Raw genomic sequence first — 22,757 nt, 5'->3', positions numbered from 1 at the left:
TCAAAGCCACGGGGATGGAGGCTAAGAAATGACAGCCAGGATCTCGGTACTTAGGTAGGCTGGTGGATGCCTCCACCTCCACGTCTCATCCAGAGAGGACCGGCTCAGGGCTGCTCCCTGGGACCCAGGGGACATCTTCCTCAGCCTGAGCCAGAAGCGGGGGCAGGCCTCAGAGTCAGATGGATGTTAGCAGCTACTTAGACCTGGGCTCAGGCGGGACAGGGCATAATCCTTCCCCTCCCTTGGCCCCAGAATCATTGGGCCCACCCTGGCCAAGACGGCTGCAGACCGGGCTGGGCCCAGCCCAGGCCACCAGACCTGTGAGGGCCACGTGGTGGAGCAGGGCTGGCCCTGTTACCTGTTCCAAAGCAGAGAGGAAAAGGGCAGTTTCCCAGGATCCTCCCATATTTAACCCTGGGTGTTCACAGAGACATATAATTTGCCTATTGCCTGTATTAGCTGTCATTTCAAAACCAATCACTAATTGGTTTAGCTATAACTTCTGGAAAAATCAATTCCCTAATGTCAAACTAACACGCACAGGTGAGAGCTATGAGCTACTCCTATGTGTCACAGAATCATTGGCTATCTGTTATTCCCCTTCCGTCCCTGACAATTTTATGACAATAACAGAAAAAAAATTCACTGCTAAGCGTAAACACATAACTGGGACCCCTATGCTCCAGCAGCAGCACAGCGATCCCACTGAGCCAAAGAAGTGACACCACAGCCAGTACCTCCATTGTCAGTCTGCCTCCAGGAGCCGGCCCAAACCCTCTCCCAGTCCAACTGCCCCCAGTCCCTGGCACTCAGCCCTTACAGCACACGTTCACACAGCCCAGCTCTGGCTCCTGTCACTGGCTCCGGGTCTGCTTGGCCAGGGCTGGGCTTGGCAGAGTTTGGGCTCATTCCTCTTTTGTCCTGCAGGTTCAAAGCTGAGCAGCTCCAGAGCACAGATCCTCGATGGGCTCAACCTTCTCAGCCCTCCATGTGTGTGACAGGCCAGGCTTGGTTCCCAGCGCTGCCTCCCTTCGCACTTACCACTGACATTGGTTTCCCTGGATGTTGTGGTTTGGGGCTTCCTGCCCTCTCTGCTCTCCCTGCAGACAGTGAAGCTGCTCCTGGAGCAGAGACCCTGAATGGAGCAGAGCCTCTGCTGCCACACCCCCTGCCCCAGTGCCACCCCCTGTCCCCTGTCCACCTGCAGCGCACAGAACTCGAGTCACCCCCAGCTGTGGCTCTCCTGAACACAAAGGAGACACAGAGCAGTGCAGTCCAAATCAACTCCTTTATTAGCAGAGCCTGCAGGGGATGAGGCTGAAGCAGCCCTTCAGCCAGCTCTCCAGGAGGGCTTGGCCCTTGCATTGCCAGCAGGGTTGCAGCACCTGCACAGCAAAAGCCCCCACAGCTCCCTGGGGCAGAGACACCTGGTGTCACCTTCTCCAGAGCACGGCTCTGGTGCCACCAGCCACTGGACAGCACCAGCACTGGCTCCAGGGCTGCTGCAGAAGGTGCTGGCAGACAGGATTCTCCACATGGGGCATTCCAAAGGCTTTTGCTCAGCTGAGAGGCCAAGGACAGGAGCAGCTTCTGCTGAGGCTGAGGGCTGGAGGGAAGGGCAGCAGCCCCAGGCACCTGAGCAGGAGCAGCTGCCCTGGACAGAGACACAGCACCTCTGAGACAAGGAGTGAAAGCACTGCCTGACCACCAGGGCCGTCATGTCACTGCTTTCCTGAGCGTGGAGGTATAACAGCTCTTGCCAGGAAAACAGTTGATCCAGAAGGCTGCAATGAGAGAGGGAAGGAGGACACCCAGAAGCCGAGCAGCCCAGCTTGCAGCCAGCATGGAGCTGGCCTCAGGTCCTGCAGCCGTGCAGCCCTTTCTCCAAGCAGGACACCTCCTTGCTGCAGGAAAACTGCCTTTAGGGCACTGTCCATTGTCACCGAGACACACAAAGCAATCACACGCAGACAAGAGATTTTCGCAGAGGTTCTTCTGATCCAGCTCCCAGCTGAAAGAGCGGAGAGAAGAGACCGCTTTGTTTATTCTTTTACTTTTTATATATTTGTGGGTCTAGCAGAAGATTGGCTTTTTGGAGTTTCTACCCCTCAGCCTCAGCGGCCAGACGAATTGTCAGTTACAATTGTTTTCAGGTTAGAAATACGCAAACAAAGGACAGAGAATGAAAAAGAAAGGATTTGTTTATATTACTTCTGTGGGAAAGGTAGAAAACTGCTCTAATATTCTACAGTAACTAAAAGATCTGACTCCATTTATGAAAATCAAAAGGCTAATGAAGAAACTCAGAAAAACCAGGGTAACATCTCACCCTTTTAACTTTAAAAAAAGAAAAAACAGAAAAAGAAAAATGAACAAATTTACAAAGGGAATATGTACAAATTCAATCGCTGTCTGTGGAGGAATCATCAGAGTGATTACTCGAGGATTCATTCACTTGGTGACTTTCAAGTTGATCACGGCTTCCACCTTGCCTGTCAGCTGAATTCTGCCTCTGTGGTCACGGGTCAGGACGGACACACTTTGAAGGTAGCCAGCGTGTCCCAGTGTCCGTGGACACACACGCATACCCATGCCCCATGGCGATTAGGTCATAGGGTCCTTCCCATTGCTTGGTGACTAAATTTTGGACCTGTACCTTCACTCAAGGCTGTTGCTCACCGTCCGAAGCCTGCAATGAGAGATGATGGTTCAAAATGACAGGATTATTTGAGTTCTGCGGCACCGTAAGGTGATTGATGGTGTACAAAGCCTTTGCCAACCAACTGTGCGGGGTTTCACTCTGCATTCCCCATTTCTGCTTCTGAAGAACACGCTTGAGTGTACCATGAGCGCATTCTACAATCGCCTGTCCCGTCGGAGAATGAGGGATGCCAAAGTTATGTGACACACCCCATGACTGCAGGAACTGCCGTTCCTGCTGTGAGGCATAAGCAGGACCATTGTCGGTTTTCACAGCAGAAGGTATGCCAAGAACGGCAAAGGCCTGCCTCCAGTGGGCAATGACATCACGGGCTTTCTCTCCAGTGTGAGCAGAAGCCCACATCGCAGAGGAGAACGTGTCCACCGTGACATGCACATACTTGAGCCGGCCAAACGCGGCGACCTGGGTGACATCGGTCTGCCAAAGCTCCAAGGCTTTAAGGCCTCTGGGGTTAACCCCTGCCGGCAATGGCGCACTAAGGGCGTGACAGTCGTCACACGACTCGACAATCTCACGAGCCTCAGTGGCTGTCAGTTGGAACTGCTTCTGTAGCAGATGCGCATTTTGGTGGAAAAACCCATGCGATGCCTTGGCCTGCGCGAGCACGTCAGGCTGAGGGGCTACCCACGCTGGGTTAGCCAACTTGTCAGCCCTCGTGTTACCTTCCGCTACAAACCCTGGCAAGTTAGTGTGACTCCGTACATGCAGAACGTAGTATGGATGAACTCTGGCCTGAATTGCACACCACAGGGCCTTCAGTAAATTAAACAAGGCAGGGTTACTGACCTCCTTCAAAACTGAACAACCCAATCGCTGTGCGATGTCGGCAACATAAGCAGAGTCCGTGATCAAATTGAAAGGTTCCTGGGAAAATTTCTCAAATGCCATGACAGCAGCCTTTACTTCAACCAGTTGGGCTGACCCATTCTCATGGCCTTCCAAAACCTGCCACTCAGATCCATCCTGCCAGGTAACAATGGCTTTTCCTGTTTTGCCCGAACCGTCAGTGAAGACGGTGGGACCTTGCACTGGCTCTTGGCTATTTTTGGGTCGTAGAGAAAATTGAGTATTTTTGGCCACTTGTAATAGCTTGTGGCTAGGCAGATGATAAGTGATCTGCCCTGAAAAACCCTTGAGAGCACTTTGCAGCGAAACATTGTTCGCATAGCTCCAATCAAATTCCTCCCTCTGAACCGGGAGTATGATCTTTGAGGGATCTGCACCCATCAATTGCAAACAGCATTGCCGGCACTTGATTATCAAGCGCGCAATCAATTCAAACAGCGCCGTCGCCGTCTTATGCGGCTGATGAGGCAGGAAGACCCATTCCAAGACATGCAGAGGATCAGTCCAATCATCATTCCATTGGCCGATGATACCTGTAGGATGTAAATCAGGAGTGGTGATGAACACAGTGACATCAATGGAAGGTTCAATGCGGTACACCTGGCGAGCCAAAACAGCTTGCTGAACCTCCTCCAGCACTTTTCGTGCCTTAGGGGTCAATTCACGAGGTGACTTTGAATCAGTGTCCCCTTTCAACAATTCAAACAAGGGAGACAGTTGTGCTGTGGTCAGTCCCAAGTAAGGACGTAACCAAGTGATAACACCTACCAGCTTCTGAGCATCATTCAGTGTCTTCACCGATTGCACAAATTGCACCTCCTGGTGATGGATTGTCCGTTCCAGAATTTTGACTCCCAAATATTTCCAGGGAGGTAATTGTTGTACCTTTTCTGGAGCCACCTGCAGTCCATGTGAATGCAGAGCATTCAACAACTGAGGCTGTAGCCTCAGCAGCTCTTCCTGAGTGGGCATAGCCACCAAAATGTCGTCCATATAATGATAGACATGAACATCAGGAAACTGCTTGCGAACTCCAGACAAGGCACGAGCTACATACCATTGGCATAACATTGGCGAATTCCGCATTCCTTGATGCAAAACTCTCCATTGATACCGCTGTGCGGGCTTGGCATTATTTATTGTTGGTACCATGAAGGCAAATTTTGGTCTGTCATCGGGATGCAGAGGGATCGTAAAAAAACAATCCTTCAGATCCACAATGAGGACCGGCCAGTCCGCAGGAAGCATGGTAGGCGATGGCATACCAGCCTGCAATGTCCCCATGCCTTCCATCACGGCATTGATCTTTCGGAGGTCTTGTAGCAACCTCCATTTCCCAGACTTCTTTTTGATACAAAAGACAGGAGTGTTCCAGGGACTGGTAGATGGTTCCAAATGCCCCTGATCCAACTGCTCCTGTACAAGTTCAAGAAGGGCGATTAGCTTGTCATGAGGGAGGGGCCACTGGTTCTCCCAGATGGGTCTGTCCACCAGCCACCGTAAAGGAGGCGTGGGACACTCTGTGCCCTTCATCACAGTGGCCCCAATCAAAAATTCGTCCCCAATCGCACCCCCCACACGGCCAAAACATCCCTCCCCCAGAGGTTCTGAGGAATCTCCGTAACATGAGGCCAAATTATGGCCGTCTGTCCCTCCGGGTTCGTGATGGCCACGGGATTCTGGCTCACGTAGCATTGCTTCGTTCCTCCTAAGCCCGAGATCGATGTCTTTGCCAGGGTCAAAGGCCACTGCGGGGGCCAAGCAGCCAGGGAGAGAATGCTCACGTCAGCCCCCGTATCTAGGAGGTCAAGAAGGTGAATCTCCAACGGCGTAGCACCAGGCATGGACATGGTACACAGCGTCTCAGGACGGTCTTTGGTCAGAACAGCAGTCCAGCGCACTTGAGGCGGCCCAGTAGAGCCGAAGCCGCTGTCACCTCGTGACCGGTCCTCGGTTCTGGAAACAGAAGGCTTAAAAGGAACAAGCTGAGCAATTCCTGTGCCTTTTGGGATAGTCAGAGGAGGGGTGGGTGTGGAGACCATTGCGTGAATCTGTCCCGAAAAATCCGCATCAATCAGTCCCAGGTGCACCATGATACCCTGAATGGTGGCACTGGACCTTCCCATCAGGAAGGCACTCATGCCATCACCCAAGGGACCAAAGGCATCCAGGGGAACCTTGTGTATTTTGTCCGAATCAATCACGACAGACTCGGCTGTGCAGACATCAACACCTGCTGAACCGCGGGTGCTGGCTGCAAGCCTGCTGAGCAGATCTCCATTGGTTGGGGCTGAGGCAGAGACATTTGTGTCGGCACACGTCTCGCCTTTGCGCTCTGCGTTGCGTTTCCCGAACTGACCAACGAATTACCATTCACGTGCACTGTTGCCTTACACGTGTCTGCAGCGTGATTCGGCCTTCCACATCATGCACAATAAAACAAGACAGCCGTAGGCTTCTGTGCCTTTCTGCCCTGTTTCTTCCTGGCCTGAGCACCCCATTGCTGCTGGTGCACCCCCTGGGGAACGATTGAGGCGGGCTGCACAGCAGCAGCCACAGCTGGTTGCACAGCTGTAGGTACGGCTTGTTGGACAGCTGTAGCCACCGTCAGTTGGACAACCGTAGCCACGGCTCGCTGTACAGCCGTAGCTACGGCAACCATCTGTTGGCTGGAAGGGGTTACCCTTGCACAGGCCTCAACCATCTCCGACATGGATGGTTCCCCAGGAAGCACCTCAATTATTCTCTTGCAAACAGCATTGCAGTTGCTTCAAGCAAGGCACTGAAGCATGAGCTTCCTTGCCTCAGGATCACTCACCTGCTTCTCCACTGCAGCCGTCAGCCATCCTGCAAAGCACAGGAAGGGCTCATCAACTCCCTGGATGATTACAAAGGACTCCTGCGGAGTAGCCAGCTGTAAGGTCTGAACCAGGGCTGCCATGCCTGTCTGCTGGCACTGCTCCTGGACCAAGGGCTCATAACCAGCCTGCCCTTTGGCCCTGGTATAATTGCCTGTTCCCATTAGCATATCAATATTAACCATACGCCTAGGGTCTCCTGGACCCAGTGTCGTATTCCGTTCCACCACTCTGACTGCCAACTGAGTCCATTTATGCTCAAAGAAGTCATATTCAACCGGTGGGAAAAGGGCCCGAGCCAAGCTCTGAATGTCAAAGAGTGTCAAAAGACTGGCATTAAAATAACAGAGAACCTGCATCACCTCAGATGAGCCCAGACCATACTTCCTGACTGCATCACGCAGTTCTCTCAAGGCCTGCCAAGCCAAGGGTTGATAGGTGTTATGAGTAGCACCCTACTCATAGGGCAGGGAAGGCCTGAAGACCCTCAGATGAAGCAGCAGCACCTGCCATATTCTGCCCTGTGGGCCCCACAGGGTCAGAGGCAGGCACTCGGCTGGGGACTGGCTGAACACCAGACACTGCAGGTCCAGCACATCGCTCAGTCCTTCAACCTTAGTTTTCACCTCCCCCCAGAATCGCCTGCGGCCTTTCGGGCGTACGGTCAACTGACGGGGGGAGCGTCCAGGCTGTGGACGAAGAGCCAACAGCGTGGGGCCCTTTGCTCTTGTCAAAGACTGGCTGCATTCCAGCCGTGTCCCCATTCGTGCTGAACTTAAACACCTCAGCGCCCGCAGCTGCCGTAACGTTCGCAGCAGGAAGCAGAGGCGGGGCCGGACCAGCCGCTGGTGCTGGGCCCGCCGCATATTTAGCGGGGCTGGAGCCCACCAGCAGCGCCGCAGCACCGGCCACCAGAGACCGGTCAAAGGGCTCCGTGGCGGGCACACATCCCGGCGCAGCTGGGAAGCTGCATTGAGGCGGAGACAGCGACAGCACCTCGGCCACCGCCAGGGTCGTGCCGGTCCCCACCGGCAGCCCATCAGAGCTGGCCGTACCAGAGTCTCTCCCTGCCCCATGAGCACCACCCCCAGCCACAGCCCTCGGGGCTGGTGCAGGGAGCCGAGTGTCCAGAACCCCCCCAAGAAGAGTCCCATCGGGGGGGCAGAGGCCTGCAGGCACCGCCACCCCTGAGCAGGGCGGAGCTGTCAGCCCACCCATGGGGGCGGCGTCCATGGAAGAACTGACCGGGATCTTGCCTCCGGCAGTGTCCCCGCCCTGCGGCCCCTCAGCAGGCAGTGCGGGGACAGAAGCAGCCAACACACCCCACTCCGGCCCCAGCCCGGGTGGCAGGGCAGGGTGCTCCGCTTCACCCAGCTCCATTGGATAGGTGATGGTTGTGCCGCAGCACGGACACCACACAGTGACCAAATCCCGGTCAAACGACAGTGGGGGCTGCACTCCCGGGCCGCCCCCCCCCACCAATGCTGGAAAGGCATGGAGGGGAGGCGGCCCTGCCCCGCTCCGGTGGCTCTGCAGCACAGGGACAGGTGGGACCAGCCCCGGGCTAGGCGGGGTCCCGCCCCCCTGCTGCCTGAGCAGCGCCGATGGGGTCAGGACGCGCCCCCCCGTTGGAGATCAGCGCCGGAGCCCGAGGGGGAAAAACCACCCAGCGCAGCGACTGGGGAGGGAGAGGGAGAGTCCGTCTCACAAGAGAGCTGAAGTTTGGGCTCAGACAATACTTCTGGGTCTGATATAATGACCCCACCCCCCTCCAGCTCCCCATCCTGCTTCGAAACGGGGCTGGCAGCCTGCGAGCTGGGGGAGGTCGACCTCAACAGAGCCCTCTCAAATAACTTCCACTGCAGCAACAAGCGTGCAATCTCCTCATCATATTCTATTTCAAGGGCCTCCATCAGACATTCCCTCAGGAGGAACCACACCTGCCGACTGAGCACAGCATTTGGTGTGGGAAAGAACCCACGCTCTCTGTCCCACGCGAACAGATGCTGAAGCCCCTCCTGGGAGACCTCAGCGTGTTTCCGCTCCAAGAGGTCCCCCCAAAGCTCCAATACCAGAGCGTCTTGCATGGCAGGCACACAATTGGGAAAGAGGGGAAAGAAAACCTCACCAGACTGTTTCTCCCACACGTCGAAGAGTCACCACTTGTGATCGCAACACGCAAAGCAACCACACAGAGACGAGAGATTCGCAGGGCAGAGACGTTCCTCCGAGAGAGCCCAAGGCTGAGCCAAGGCCGAGAGCCCCTCTGCCTGTTTATTTCTTACTTTTTATACATTTGTGGGTCTGGCTGTGGATTGGCTTCTGGAGTTATCACCTCCCAGCCTAATGGCAGGACCAACAGTCAGTTACAATTGTTTTCAGGTTAGAAATTTGAAAACAAAGGACAGGGAATGAAAAACAAAGGATTTGTTTATGTTACAAGTGTGAGAAAAGACAAAAATGCTACTAATATTGTACAGTAGCTAAAAAGTCTGACTCCATCTTAAGAACAATTAAAAGGCTTTAAAAAACTCAGAAAACCCAGGGTGACATTCCCTTCTTGTCTCACAGCAGCTGATCCAAGTGGGCCTTGGAGTGCTGCCTTTGCCCTTGCCCTGGCCTTTGGGCTCAGGCTTGGCCATGAGGCCGATCACCCGAAGGAGGGGGTTTGGTTTGGCTCTAGGAGAAAGCAGAGGGAAATGTTTATGGCAAGAAGACAAGGGGATTCTGGCCTTCCCATGATGCAAAGGAGTTGATGAGTGACAGCCACAGTAACGTGCCTTATTTCACCAAATTTGGAAGCAATTGGATACTGGTAAATGCCTTCTTTGGGCTTGAGAGCGTCATCATTGTAAATGCATTTTGTGGAGAGCCTGGTACAAAGTTCTCCTGAACTGCAAAGCTGTTGTGCTTCTTCCTTCCCATGGATGTGGCCTAACACCTGTCCAGCTCAGACAGTGCTTCCTGCTTGGTAATTCTCTGCCAGGCCTCAGGGATTTCTCCTTTACCCTGAAATTTCCCATTGTACAAAGCTTCCAGCTGTGTCGTGAAATGAGACACAAACCATTTCCAGTATGCCTGCATGGATGAATCAGGGAGAATGTTCCAAGTGGCAAAACGGGGTCCTGCATCACGGTATTTCTTGTACGGGATCAAATTACTGTCACCAACTTTGAATAAGCAATCACTTCCAACGAGGCTGGAACAAATATCAATGACCAGGTGGTCTGTCTCACTCCACTTGGCTCCCACAAACGCTCGTGGGCGGTGGAAGACCAGATGATGGTCTCCATCATGTCCCTGCATGGTGTTTGTGCAGAGAGCCCCACAAAAGGGACACTGTTCCCAGCACCCCGAAAAGTGCTCTGCTAAGATGGTGTGAGGCTGTGTTGAAAACAAGCTCATGTCAGCATCAGCAAATTCATTCTTGAGCCTGTCCCTCAGGTCACCCAGAACTTCTGCCATGGCACTGCTCAGGAACTCAATGTCTGTGACCTCCTGGTGCTCAATGCCCTTCAGGTCACTTCTGGGCAAGCTGATCACCTCTGTCAGTTCCCTGCAAAATTCATCCAGCCAAAGAGAGACTTTGTCTTCTCTGTCTTTTCTGCCTTTGACAATTTGGGTTGATAAAGAAACAGCTGACAGGATGTTTCGATAGAGGAGATCAAGGGAGGAATCTAAAAACTTCTCCAGTCTCCGACTCCCATCTAAACAGTGACTCTTCACTCGTGTCTCAATGTAACTCTGAAAAAACTCCTTTGGAAACTTCAGGTACTGCTTGAAATACTCAAAATTTTCTTGTTCTGCCAGGTATCTCAAGATGCAAACTTCCAGATTGGCTCTGTTGCCCCTGAAATCTGGGAATTTGCCCTGCATGTCCTCAGCAATGTCCTTAGCCGTCCTCTCATAGACAGAGCGGCGAAGAGCTGGTTCAATCTTCTCACAAAGGAAACCAGCAAAAGTTGTGATTGAAGTGGCTCCTTGGCAGGAAATCTGGAAACATTGGAAGAAATCTTCTCTCTTGCTGCTCAGGTACATGACTGGGTCATTTGCCTTTTGGAATGCTTCATGCATAGCTTTAAACCTTTCTGCTGCCATTTTGCACAGATACAGAGACAAATCTATGCTGTACTCTCTGTTAAAAGTACATTTTGCATCACAGGGGACGGAGTTCACACCTTCCTGGACTTCATTGAGTATTTCATGGATAAAATTCTGACTGTAATCACGTTTCTCCTCTTCCTTCTTCTCAATGTTTCCTATCACACGTGCTATGATGTTGTCTGTGATGTCCTGCAAGTTGATCACATCAGCATCACAAATCCTCCCAATGGTGACACCAAAACGCTTTTTTTTCATGACATGTTTCTCTAAGTGGAAAGAAAATTGTCTGCCTTTGGGAAATGACCTGATCCGCTCATGGAAACCCGGCTCCTTAAAGTGCTCTAGAAGGACATCTTTGATTTCTGCATCAATATACACCCGTTCTGGAGGAGGAGCAGCACGGGAGACTTCAGCAATCCAGTTGTTCCAGACAACAACAAAGTTGTCTCTCAGTGCTCTCTCACTGAGGCTTTTCCCTTTCAGAGTCACAGCCAGCTCCCTACTCCTTCTCAGGAGCTCATCTACATATTCCAAGTTCCTTACATCCAGTTTCCTCCGCTCCTTCTGTAGCTTGATAAGATTCTCACATTTCTTTTTTGTTTCAAGAAGAAGAGTCACTTTTACTTCTTTCAGCTTCAGCTCTGTGCTTGATTTCCACTGCGCCAGTATCTCATGGTCTTTGTCTTCACTGAAATACTTTTCCACTCCTTTCTTAATGGCATCACTTGTCTCTTGCACCAGCCCATCAAAATGTTCTCTGGTGACATTCTGTAAGTCCCCATTGCGAATTCTGTTGTCCAGTCTCATCTGTATGTCTAAGATCTGACTCCGCAGCTTCCAGGTCCACTGACTAAAGGCACTTTCCAGTCTCCTGTACACAGCAATCTCCAGGGAATTCTTGAAGCTGAAAACAAAGTTTTCATTCAGCAAAGCATTCCAGAGGTCACCAATACGATCTTTCAGGCTCGAGAGCCTCAAAATGCTTCGCTGTGACTGCTTCTGGGCAGCCTGGAGGATTTTACTCTTTAGTTGCTGGACGTTCTGGCTGTAGCTGGGGTTGGGTGGTGCCATTGGGGGGTTTCCTTCCCACAGGTGAGCAAAGTAGTGAATGTGGGTCTTCACATCAAAGCCAATGACATCACTGAAGGAGGAGATGTCACAGAATTCCTGCTGAGCTGCTACCACGGTCATTTCATCCAGCTTTTCCTGCAAACGCCTTTGTCCTTCCATGTTCTGCTCCTTGGCAGATATTGCTCCCACATTTTGGTGGACAAAGAGGCAGCCTGGGGAAAGATTGACTTTCTTCATCCTCAGGAAAGCCTGCACAGCAGTCTGCAGAACATCTTGCATTTCTGATGGATTTTCTCCAAAGATATTGATCACGGTCAAGTTGCCAACACCAATGACAAAGGTGGCCAGCTCGTTGTCATGGTTCAGGGACTGTTTATTGACCATCTCGATGGCACGAAGTCCCTCTGTGTCAACCACCAGCACAAAATCAAAGCCCAAGTCTTGCTGCAGCTCCTCGCCCACTGGGATGAGCTGCATAAAGGCTCCGCGGGTGCATCTCCCCGCGCTGACGTTGAACTGCAGCCCAAACATGGCATTCAGCAGGGTGGATTTGCCGGTGCTCTGGATGCCCAGCACGGAGAGCACAAACACTCGTTTGTCCCCCAGCCTCTCAATTAAGCTGTCAAAGATTGCTCCCACCCATTGCAAGGGCAGGTAAGAAGCGTCCCCATCCAGCAGCTCTATGGGATACCCTGAAACCATCAGCTCTGCTGCAATTTCTGGCAGTTTGACATAATTGTAATTCTTTGTCTCCATTAATTGCAGAGCTTCATAAATCTGCCCTACTTCTCTCAGAAGGTGCTCCAGGCCGATGGATGAATCACTGATTTCATCAGCGAGGGCATCCAAGCGACTTAGCAAATCACAGTTCAGCATGGTTTTTATCTTGCTTTTCTTTTTTGCCAGGGTTTCAGACCATAAATCGTGATAGTCTCTCCTCAGTTCTTCAAGGCGACCGCAGGACAGCTCATCCATGAAGACCTTCATCCACTGCAGGAAGTATTTCTTGGTATCTGCTGGCTGGGTCTGGAGAAAGCCAAGGAATGATTTCATCAGTGGGTTGAGAGGGAAAGCTTGCTCAAGTTGCTTCCTTCTTATTGCTTTCTTCTCATATTCGATTTGGCTGCGATGATGCTCAATGCTCTTGTTCCCCTTCTCCTGCAAGCGAGTGAGTTCCTTGTCCTTTTTGCACCATTGGTCCCACAGTTTTCCTTGAAGCGGCAGCAGCTGGGATTTGATCTCAGACAGCTTCTCTTTCTTCAGAAGGTCCACCAGTTCCTTTGCCTTTGCTTTGGCCGTCACACATGCAGGTTGATCTATATCCACTATGAATCCGTGCTGGCGTGCTTTGCCCACACAGGTGTCCAGGCTGAATCGTACATTAGACACTTCCAGGAGATCCCTGATACTTTTAGTCAGCTGGTCCATCAGTTCTGCTTCATTTCTGTTCTTGATCCCTATTGTCATGGTTCTGCTGGCTTGTCTTGCTGCAACGTTTTTTTGCTCCGTGAGAAGACAAATCAATGGCCGTGGTGACTGCAACAGGCCCTGCAGAAGCTTTTTCCCCCTGTTGTCCATGTGCTCCAACTCAGATACGAGAGCCACATTGACAGCAGATATCTCCTGCAGGAACTGCAGCTGTGCTCCATGATCCCTGGCATCTCCATGCAGGTTGCAGAAAGCCACGCAGCACTCAAAGGTGTCATCGGGGCTTCCACGGGGGCAGTACCAGGCGATCTCCACCACCCCTTCCATCAGCAAACGCTCTCTGGTGCTGCCTCTGCAGTGGCGGTGGAAGAAAGTGTCATGTTTGCGTTTGCTCAGCAGAGCGTTCAGGAGCTGAGACTTGGAAGAGGAGGCCGAGCTGCCAATGCGGATGAAGGACACAATGGGTGTCTGCGCCTGAAAGATGAGTTTGTTATTGTAACTCTTTGCTCCAGCCTCCTTTCCTGACTTTGTCTCTTTCCAGCTCCTTTGGATTTGGCTGAGGGCGTAGAGCGGGAACTCGATGTGTGAAGTGCACGGGTTGGGCACCAGCAGAGGCAGCGCCAGTTGGCAGAAGGCCAGCTTGGTTGCAAAGGTCTGTCTGAGGAAGTCATCAGCACAATGGAAAATGGCCATCTGCAGGTCCATGGGGTGCACATGGCCGTCCCTGACTGCACCTTCAGGGGCTGCTTCTGGGAGATTATCAATAATGTTTTCAAAATAGTCTGAGTGTTGGTGCTCTTTCACTTTGGTTTGTGGCAGGGTTGCAGATTTTGGGTTGCTCTGATCCCAGCAAGTCAGATACCTCACCTGGTAATCCCCGATTAACAGCTTTTGCAAGAAGTAACATGGCAGTTCTGTGTCCTTGCTGGGCTGGCTGTTCTGCAGAGATATCTTGCAGATAGTGTAGAAATCTCCCATCCCCATTTTTCTTGGATAGTGACTTTGGAGTCCAAGGCGCTTGAGCAACTGCACGAACTCCTGGTTTGATCTACTGATCAAGGAATGCAAGTCTCGTTCCAGCATCTCCGATTCTTTGCCTCCACTGTGCTTTTGGAGGAGATTCAAACGCTTCTTCTGCTCAGGGGACAGCTCTTGACTTTCGGGTGTCACAGCCAGACCAAACGGCAGAAGGGAGGCCTCAGCTCTGTTGGCATCTTGCTCCTTCAGGTTCACGTACTCCTCATGTGCTGCTGCCATTTCCTTGGCCATGTACTGAATTTCTGGATGTCCAAGGAGGTGCTGGAAAGTGCTGCTTTCCACCTGGTACCCTGTGCTGCTCGCAATCAAGAGCACCAACAGTTCCATGTCCTTCTGAGCCCGTTCCTGGAGGGACTGGAGTAAGGAATAAATGGCGAGGCTGCTGGTCAGGGTGATTTTCTTCTTTGCTTCATGAATGGCAGAAGCAGAGGTTCCTGGTGCGTCAGTGACCGTATGGATGTGCTCCTTCATTTGCTGCAGTGTTTTGATGAGCTCTTCAAGGTGAGTGACTATGGGAGATTTGGGAAGTGGGTGCTCAGCCTGGAAGGTCCGTTCAACATTGATGGAGGACACTTTGTCTCTTATTTTCAGGAGTTTCTGGAGTGCCCTTTTCTCCCAGGGGTGTCGTACCTCACACTCCAGCCTGAGGTAGTCTTCATATTCCACATGTTGCAGGGCTTCTCTGCACTTGATTCCCAGGATCTGCATCACCTTGGGCAGCCAGTATCCAGCATCCAATCCCTCCTTCTCTAATTCCTCTGCCAGGAGCTGTGCTTTTCCATCCCCTTCTCGTGTGTCCTCCTGTGAAGCCATGTCTGTGGAGGAAGAAAATAGACTTTGCCTAAGGTGTTGTCAGAGGCTCCATTCTCCTGACAGAGGCCCTGCAGCAGCTGCAGCCCTGGGGATTGCTCCCACCCGGCTGCTGGAGCCCAGCGTGGGATGGCACAAGAGCCAGGGTCTCCTTCCCAGCACACTGGATGTGCCTGTTGCTTTCCTGTTTGCAGGATCAACCCTGAAATTGAGTGTGTATCCCAGAGAAAGCAGAGACACACAGACATAGAGACAAACAGACAGAGAGACAGACTCACTCACAGCCTGCCCTAGACCAGGTGCTGCCTTCACCATCACCCACATCCTCTCACCAGAACTACCCAGTTCCCAAGTGCAGACAGCCAGGGGCATTCCTGGCTCCCTGGAGCACTGGCACAGCCCCTGTGCCCATCCAACAGCCCTGCCTGCATCCTGCACCCTCTGCCCAGCCCCACACCTGCCCTGCTCACTGCCTGGCCCAGCCTGCTGCTCCCAGCACACGGAGGCAGTGCTCACACACTCCCCCCATGGGCACCCCACACTCCCCAGACACACTCCCCCCATGCCCAGCACGGCCACACGGGCTCTGAGCTGTGCTCCTGCTCCAGCTGCCAGCACAGCCCCTCCCTCGCCCCACTCACGCCTCTTGCCAGGAGCTGCTTCCTGGCACACTCAGGGGGCCCAGCCCAGTGCAGGGGCAAAATCCACCTTGTCCCTGGCCACAGCTGGGCCTGGGGCATCCTGGTGATAAAAGTATTCAGGGAAAAGCTATATGTATAATCCGTGAAATGGCATTCCTGTATGGATATACTTTTTTACTTCTGCTCTTAGCAAAAATTAGGCAAAGTGGCAATAAAAAACTAGACAAGAGGAGTTGTTATAGTTAACTGTGTGCTTTCTGGCCGTTTGCCAGACACCCCAGCATTGGATACTGTCCCTTTTTATCCCTAATTTAATTTTTTAAAATTTTAAAGAGTGAGCCTTGTTTCTCACACTGTGCAAAGGAGCGACTCCCAGCCCAGCCCTCTCTGCTTCTGCCACTGCTTTGGGGTTTTTGCTCCACTTGCGTTCCCCGCCCCGGCTCTGCGGTGGTGCTGAGAGCGGCTGCTCCCCGCAGGCGCTGCAGCGGAAGCCAACTCTCCTCTCCCCTGTCCCCACACCGCCACTGCCGGCCCAGAGGCGGCTGAGTTTGTGCCACAGCGCCCCCTGCAGACACGGGGGAATCATCGCACCTGCCCGGACAGGAGCCACCAGCGCCCCTGCTGGCTGTACCCGGAACTGCACCGAAGGGGCAGTGCCTGACTGCTGAGACAGGGCTGGGATTGGGTTTCTGGCTTTGTTTGTTGCTGCTGCTGCTGTTATTTGTTTTTCCAGGTGTGTGTGTGTGTGTGTGTGTGTGTGTGTATATATGTGTATGTATATATATATACTCTAGGAAATAGCTGTTATGCCTTTTCCCGTATCTTTGCCTGAATGCCCCGTCATTTCAAAGTTATAATAATATGGAGAGGAGGGGGTCATAGTCTCCATTCCAGGAAGGTTCCCACCTTCCTTGGCACCTGTCTGTTGTAGTGCATTAATTGGGTTTATATTCTGTTTCATTTTTATATGGGATTTGTAATGTTTTCTTCCCTGTTGCCCTTGTAAACTGTATCCCGTGGTTTGTCCCTGCTCGGCCGTGCCCATCCCACCACACTGGAATGTAACCCAACTCTGTTCCACTCCCACCTTATCCCTGATTGGGTAGTGGCTTGTCCCTGCCTCTGGGTCTGTCCCCCCTGGGAAAAAGTCCCAGGACAAGCAGGGATGGGCTCTCTCTGGCACCGATAGGATCAGGAAAGGAGCTAAAATAGCTCTGGACCAAATAAAGCTATAATTCCCTCCCCGGACAAAGAGCAGGCTCTTTCCTTTTGCCACTGGTGATCGTCTGGGTCTCTCTAAAGAACCACCACAACTGGCACCTAAACATCGGGCTCAAAGCCACAAGGGGCTCCCAAAAAGCTGGAAGAACCACACAGGGAGCATGTGGCCAAGGAATCTCACACAAGCACGTGAGTCATGAAACGCAGCCCACCCATGCAGAGACACAGACCCGTCAGGCTTGGCATTCACTGTGGAGTCTCCAAAACACAGGATTCCACAGGCCAGGGCTGTAGCTTTTTCTTTTGGACTTAAAAAACCCATCGGAGTGCTGCGAAGAAGCCCCCTGAACGGCAGGCTGCTCCCAGAGAGAGTGACCACATGTTTGTGGAAAACTGATCCTGGGATCAGAGACTGAAAGCTCTTTTTGTACCAAAAGGGTCAGTCTCAGGCAAAAGGAGTGATTGGGAAAGAAAGGAAAGATTCGTCTGAACGATGGATTTTTTTTTTAAGACGGATTTTAAGATGAATTTTTTTAAGAGGCGGTGTTCCACAGGGAAAAGGGTTTTTTTCTTTTGGGGAAGGTTTTTGCTTTCAGAGTAAACCTTCAGGGTGCTTTAATAGCACATTTGGTTTCAGTTGTGTGTGTCTGGGGGGGGGGGGGGTTAGAAAAGGTAACTGTGTCCCCTTTTGGCTTTTTTTTCTCTCCAGTGAGGGGTTTTTAACTTTCAGTTTCCCAGTCACAGTTAAAGGGGACACAGAAACTTAAAATCTGAGCCAAAAAATAGGTGCTAGGCTGTCTGTGTCTCAAAAAAGAGTCTATTATCAAATTTTAAATGCCTTGGATAATAGCTGGACCCATTGTTCAAAGAAACAATTGAAAAATTAATTCATTGGTCCGTTTCTCAATTTCCAGATGTATCATTAGAGCAAATAAGCTCCCCAGAATTTTGGGAAGCTGTTGCAAAAAAATTGTCTCAATCAAGCTCCCCTAATGATAAGGAAAAAGCAAATTTTGCTCCTTGGAGCTTGCAGATTTTATTTGCAATGCAAAAACAAATTGAAACACAATATAAACCAAATTAGTGCACTACAACACTGGTCTTTTTAGGTAATACTTTTTCATCACTACTGGTCACTTTTTATTGAAAAACCATTGAAGGACAAGGCAGTCATGGGTCACAGCCATTACAGACTAAAGAGGGAAAGTCCTGCTTGTCACCCTAAATTTCCTTCCACAACACATTAACCCATAGAGTTGATCAAGGAGAGGCAGGTAATCTGAGATTTTTGGATTTTGATCTTGCCTCTCCCAGGACCCTGGTGCGTCCCTTCCAACTCAGGCCATTCCAGGATTCTCACGCTAGCAGAGCTGGCACTGGCACTGGCCACTGGCCTTGGAACATTTGGGGGTTTTGACACACAACCCTGAAAATTGTCCTAATCTCACTTCACTTGGACACTCCAGAGATTTATTCCTTGCAAAAAATCCTTCTGAGCATTCAGCTTCCATCCCACCAAGGCCACAACACCCTTACCAGCACAGGTATCTATCCCAGGAGCTGGGACTCAGGTATAGATCCGAGAGCTCCTGCACCCTTCCAGAGCCTTCAGGGGCAGCTTTCCCTTGTGAATCCCTGCAGATCTGAGTAATCTGTGCAAGGGCTGTGGGCTCTGATTCCCCTTACTCACCTCACAGCAGATGCTCCTGTTCCTCCAAGCCTTGGCTTCCCAGCAGACACAGCAGCCGAGGGCCCCAGCTCAGGGGACAAAGCACAGCAGCAGTGGCAGGCTTGGAGCACACAGCAGGGTGTGGAGCAGAAGATGGGAACCCCTCACGGACTCAAGGAAGAGCACCAGGAAGGAAAGGCCCAACATTCTAAAGCAGAAGAGCAGACAATCAGGAGAAAATCAGACAATCAGGAGAAAATCAGACTGTCAGGAAAAGGCAACCCATGAACACAGCAGATCCATTCCAGGGAGCACTGGAGGCCAACCCTTCTCCACTGGGGAAAGCAGAAGCAGGAAAAGCCCTGTTTTCAAGATAAAGGCAGTTCAGCAGCAGTGGAAAGTTGGGAGTGCTGGCAGAGCACAGGAGGGACATTGGGCCCCCAGCAGGCACATGTCCAGCTGCTCCCTGGGCAGCAGAGACTCAGTGGCACAGCTGCTCAGGAAGGGAACTGCTGGAGCTTGTCCACTTGAGCCACTTGTCCCAGCCCTGTCCTCTTCCAAATTCCCTCCAACTGGAGCACTGCCAGCACTGGTTTAGTCTCAGGAGTCAGGGGGCTGCCCTGCACAACATTAACTCCAGCCCTGCCACACCCTGAACCTGCCCCCAGGCACCCCTGGCAGTCCCTGCACGGCTTCCCATTGCTGCAGGAATAGGGAAAAAGCCCCATGTGACTGTGTCAGTGCCCGCAGAGAGGCACTAAGCACATTGAGGGCATAACTCAGGATCGAGTTCGTAATTGGAAGCAAACAAGGGAAGCAGCAAGGCTGGCAGCAGGACGAGCCATGGGAATTCCTGCACCCCCTTTCACAGGAACAGATTCCCGAGAGTGTTTTCCCCAGCCCTGCCCCAGGGAAAGGGGCTCTGGGAACACTGCTACCCTTGGGTGCTGTCCAGGGACCACAGCGCTCTGGGTGGTGACGCTTACACTGTGAGAGAGGAGAATCCCACCCTCCCTGCATGGGGAGGGAGAGGAAGAACTGACCCCCTGGGCTTGGGGACAGAGCAGGATGTGCCGTGCCTGCCCCTCATCACCACGGAGCTGCCCTGCTCCCGAAGGAGCGGCGCGGGGCCAGGAACCTCCCCAGCACCAGTCCCATCGCTCCTGCCTGCAGGGGAGCGCAGCCATCCGGCCCCTCCTCTGACCCCGGCCCCGCTCCCAGCTCAGCCCCGCAGCGCACACGGCTCCCCCGAGCTGCCCCAAAGCGGCTGCCAGCAAAGGCGGCTTCCTGCAGCCCACGGAGGAGCAGACACCGCCCGCCCGCTGCCCTCAGAGCCCTCTTCTCCTGCCCTGCCATCTCCCCAGCCCTGGCAAAACACCGGCAACAGGAGGCAGGAGCCCGACAAGATCCCGCTCCCTGCTGCTCCCGGCCCCACCGCTCATCCCCAGGGCCCTACCTTCTCCCTCCGTGCCCCGCAGCTCCTGGCACGGGACAAGCCCAGCACAGCCCCTCTTTATGCAGCCCTGGCTCTTAACTGGGTGCGGCTTCACCTTTAATCGGGGCAGCGGGGTAATTCCTGCAAATCAGGCTTTTTACTGCAGCAGAATGTGAAAGTAAACCATTCTTTTGGAGTCAGATAATTGAGTTACAGTCCAAATCCCATGCCAGCTGTGGTTTGAGTTGGCTCACAGACAGCTCTCATCTGTTGCAGACATCTGACCCTGAACTTCTGTGCTGTTTGTTGGTAATGATTTTGTAAACCATGGGAGCTGAATATGCATACTAGTAAAAAAAGCAGGAAAGGGACTTTGGACAAGGGCTTGGAGGGGCAGGACAAGGGGGAATGGATTCCCATTGCCAGAGGACAGGGATAGATGGAATATTGGGAAGGAATTGTTCCCAGGGAGAGTTTTGAGAGGCTGGGATGGAATTCCCTGAGAAACAGTGGCTACCCCATTCCAAGACAGGGACACCTTCCACTATCCCAGGTTGCTCCAAGCACTGCCCAACCTGGCCGTCCTTGGACACCTCTCCAGCAGGGGAAGCAAAGCAGGAACAGCGCCTGGCTGCAGCTTTCATGGCAGTGAACATCCCACATCTGACAGTAACAGAGCGCTGGGGTTTGACAGAGGACATTCAACACCCAACCAGAGCAGGGTGCCTGGATTGCTTTTCCCTTGGGATGTGGACACACAAATCCTGCTCCACAGCCTCAAAACAAGCCCTGGAGTTTGGATATCGAGACCTCCAGCCTGCCAGGACCTCAGGCATCACCTGCCCCAGTCTGACAAGTCACAAGTGCTGGAGCAGACACCCCTGGCATTTGTCCAGCCTCAGGGGAAGCCTCAGCACCTGCCAGGCAGGGCTGGCACACATCACCTACAGAGCATGGATTTGGTCCCTCCCTTCCCAGTTTAGCTTAGCCTGTCTCCAGAGGGTTCTTTCCAACACCCAAAGAATTCCCTGCTCCTGCAGGAGTGTTACAGGCACAGAACCCCAGGATCACTGAGGTTGGAAAAGCCCTCCCAGCCCATCGAGTCCAACCTGTGCCTGATGCCCACCTTGTCACCAGCCCAGAGCACTGAGTGCCACCTCCAGGAATTCCTTGGACACCTCCAGGGATGGGCACTGCAAACCTCCTTAGGCAGTCCCTGCCAAGGCCTGAGCCCCCTTTCCATGGAGAAATTCCTGCTGCTCTCTAACCAGAACCTGCCCTGGCCCAGCCTGATGCCATTTCCCCTTGTCCTCTCCCTGTTCCCTGGGAACAGAGCCCGATCCCCCCTGGCTGTCCCCTCCTGTCAGGGAGTTGTGCAGAGCCACAGGGTCCCACTGAGCCTCCTTTTCTCTAGGCTCAGCCCCTTTCCCAGCTCCCTCAGCCTCACCTGAGGCTCCATTCCCTTTCCCAGCTCCGTTCCCTTCCCTGCACACGCTCCAGCCCCTGCAGGTCTCTCTTGTCAGGAGGGTTCCAGAGCTGCCCCAGCACTGGAGGTGCCCCAGCAGTGCCAGCACAGGGGACGGGCACTGCCCTGGTCCTGCTGTCACCCCAGAGCTGGCACAGCCCTGGGGCCAGTGGCCTCTTGCCCACCTGGGCACCCCTGGGCTCCTGTCCAGCCGCTGGCACAGCACCTCCAGGAAATCTTCGCCAGCACCATTGAACCATGAGCCCTACAGTTTTCTAATAGTTTATAAGGAGTCCAGCCTTGTTCAGGTAAATGCCTTAAATCACATAGCCAGACAACTTCCCCTGGCATGCTTTGTAAAATGAAAGGTTTAATAACAAGGGAAACAGTAAGCAGGTAAAGAAAATGCAGTTTGAGCACAGTGCAGAGGCCATTCTGACACTGTTATTGCAGTCCCGAAAAAGCTCTTTGGTTCTTTTCTGCAGTCCCTTTTGTACTTATCAATGTAGGTGGGTTCTACTGGCAAATCACCAATAAGGAAAGGTACAGACTTTGAAGGACAGTGACAAGATCCAACAGGTGCTTCTCTCTTGGCATTGAGCTAATTACGAAGGGAAAGACACGGAACTTTCTAGTTTGGTTTCCTTATGTGTTTTAGGGGAACTAAAACCCTTATCCTTATACAGAAATGCTCACTCAGGAATGAGAGGTGCATTACTACAGATCCCCTCTCTGCCAGCGCTGCACCTGGGGCTGCACAGCTTCCTTGGGTTCAGGAGCTCCTCAGGGTCCCTTCAGGAGCAGCCAGAGGACCATTCGCCCTCTGCCCCTGCCAGCCTGGGACAGCAGGAGCACACTCCTGCCTCATCCCCAGCCACCAGGAATGTGCACACTGCAAAATGAAACCATCTGGACTCCTGACTCCATGGCAGGAGTGACCGGGCCAGGGCTGGAAACAGCCTTACGTACTTACATAGAGCAATCAGGGCAATTAACAACAAATATACATCCACTCTGGCAACATGCAAAGATACTCCATGAAGTAATAAACAATTATACATCTGGGTCAAACTCACTTAGGGGAGACAGTTCCATCTTCATTCCCTAATCTAAATTGGTTAAAACAATTATTCATGAGAATCTTGTTAAGAATACACATTTTTGTGTACATGCATATTTAGACAGTGCTTTTTGAGGTGTGTAAGCAAACCAGAGTGTTTTATGATGATTGGAAGAGATATCAACTGAAATACAGAGTAGGAAGAGGAACATATTTGTGGAGAATAAACACACGATAACTTGTGAAAGAATTCAAAAAAGGGAAAAGAGAGGGGGGATTGAAATCTAAGAGACATGTGATGAAAATTTAACCACAAGCAATATTTTAACAACACATGCAAGTAAAGCCAGCAAGATAGCAGAGCAAACAAGATAGCAGAGCAAACAAGA

The 22,757-nt window shown here is 52.3% G+C and overlaps 1 protein-coding gene across 1 annotated transcript; it reads right to left on the bottom strand.

Annotated features, from left to right (window-relative positions):
* Positions 1–8,987: 8,987 nt before the first annotated feature.
* LOC120747690 (interferon-induced very large GTPase 1-like) lies at positions 8,988–18,454 on the bottom strand. The gene is made up of 2 exons (XM_040053711.2): positions 18,430–18,454; positions 8,988–14,882 (listed from the first exon to the last, which is right to left on the bottom strand). Exon 2 carries the CDS (start codon positions 14,878–14,880, stop codon positions 9,361–9,363), a length of 5,520 nt encoding a protein of 1,839 aa, XP_039909645.1. The 5' UTR covers positions 14,881–14,882; positions 18,430–18,454; the 3' UTR covers positions 8,988–9,360.
* Between the last annotated feature and the right edge of the window lie 4,303 nt (positions 18,455–22,757).

The sequence above is a fragment of the Hirundo rustica genome, unplaced genomic scaffold, assembly GCF_015227805.2.
Source record: "Hirundo rustica isolate bHirRus1 unplaced genomic scaffold, bHirRus1.pri.v3 scaffold_163_arrow_ctg1, whole genome shotgun sequence".
NCBI lineage: Eukaryota > Metazoa > Chordata > Aves > Passeriformes > Hirundinidae > Hirundo > Hirundo rustica.
This window is presented reverse-complemented; position numbering and strand designations above follow the sequence as displayed.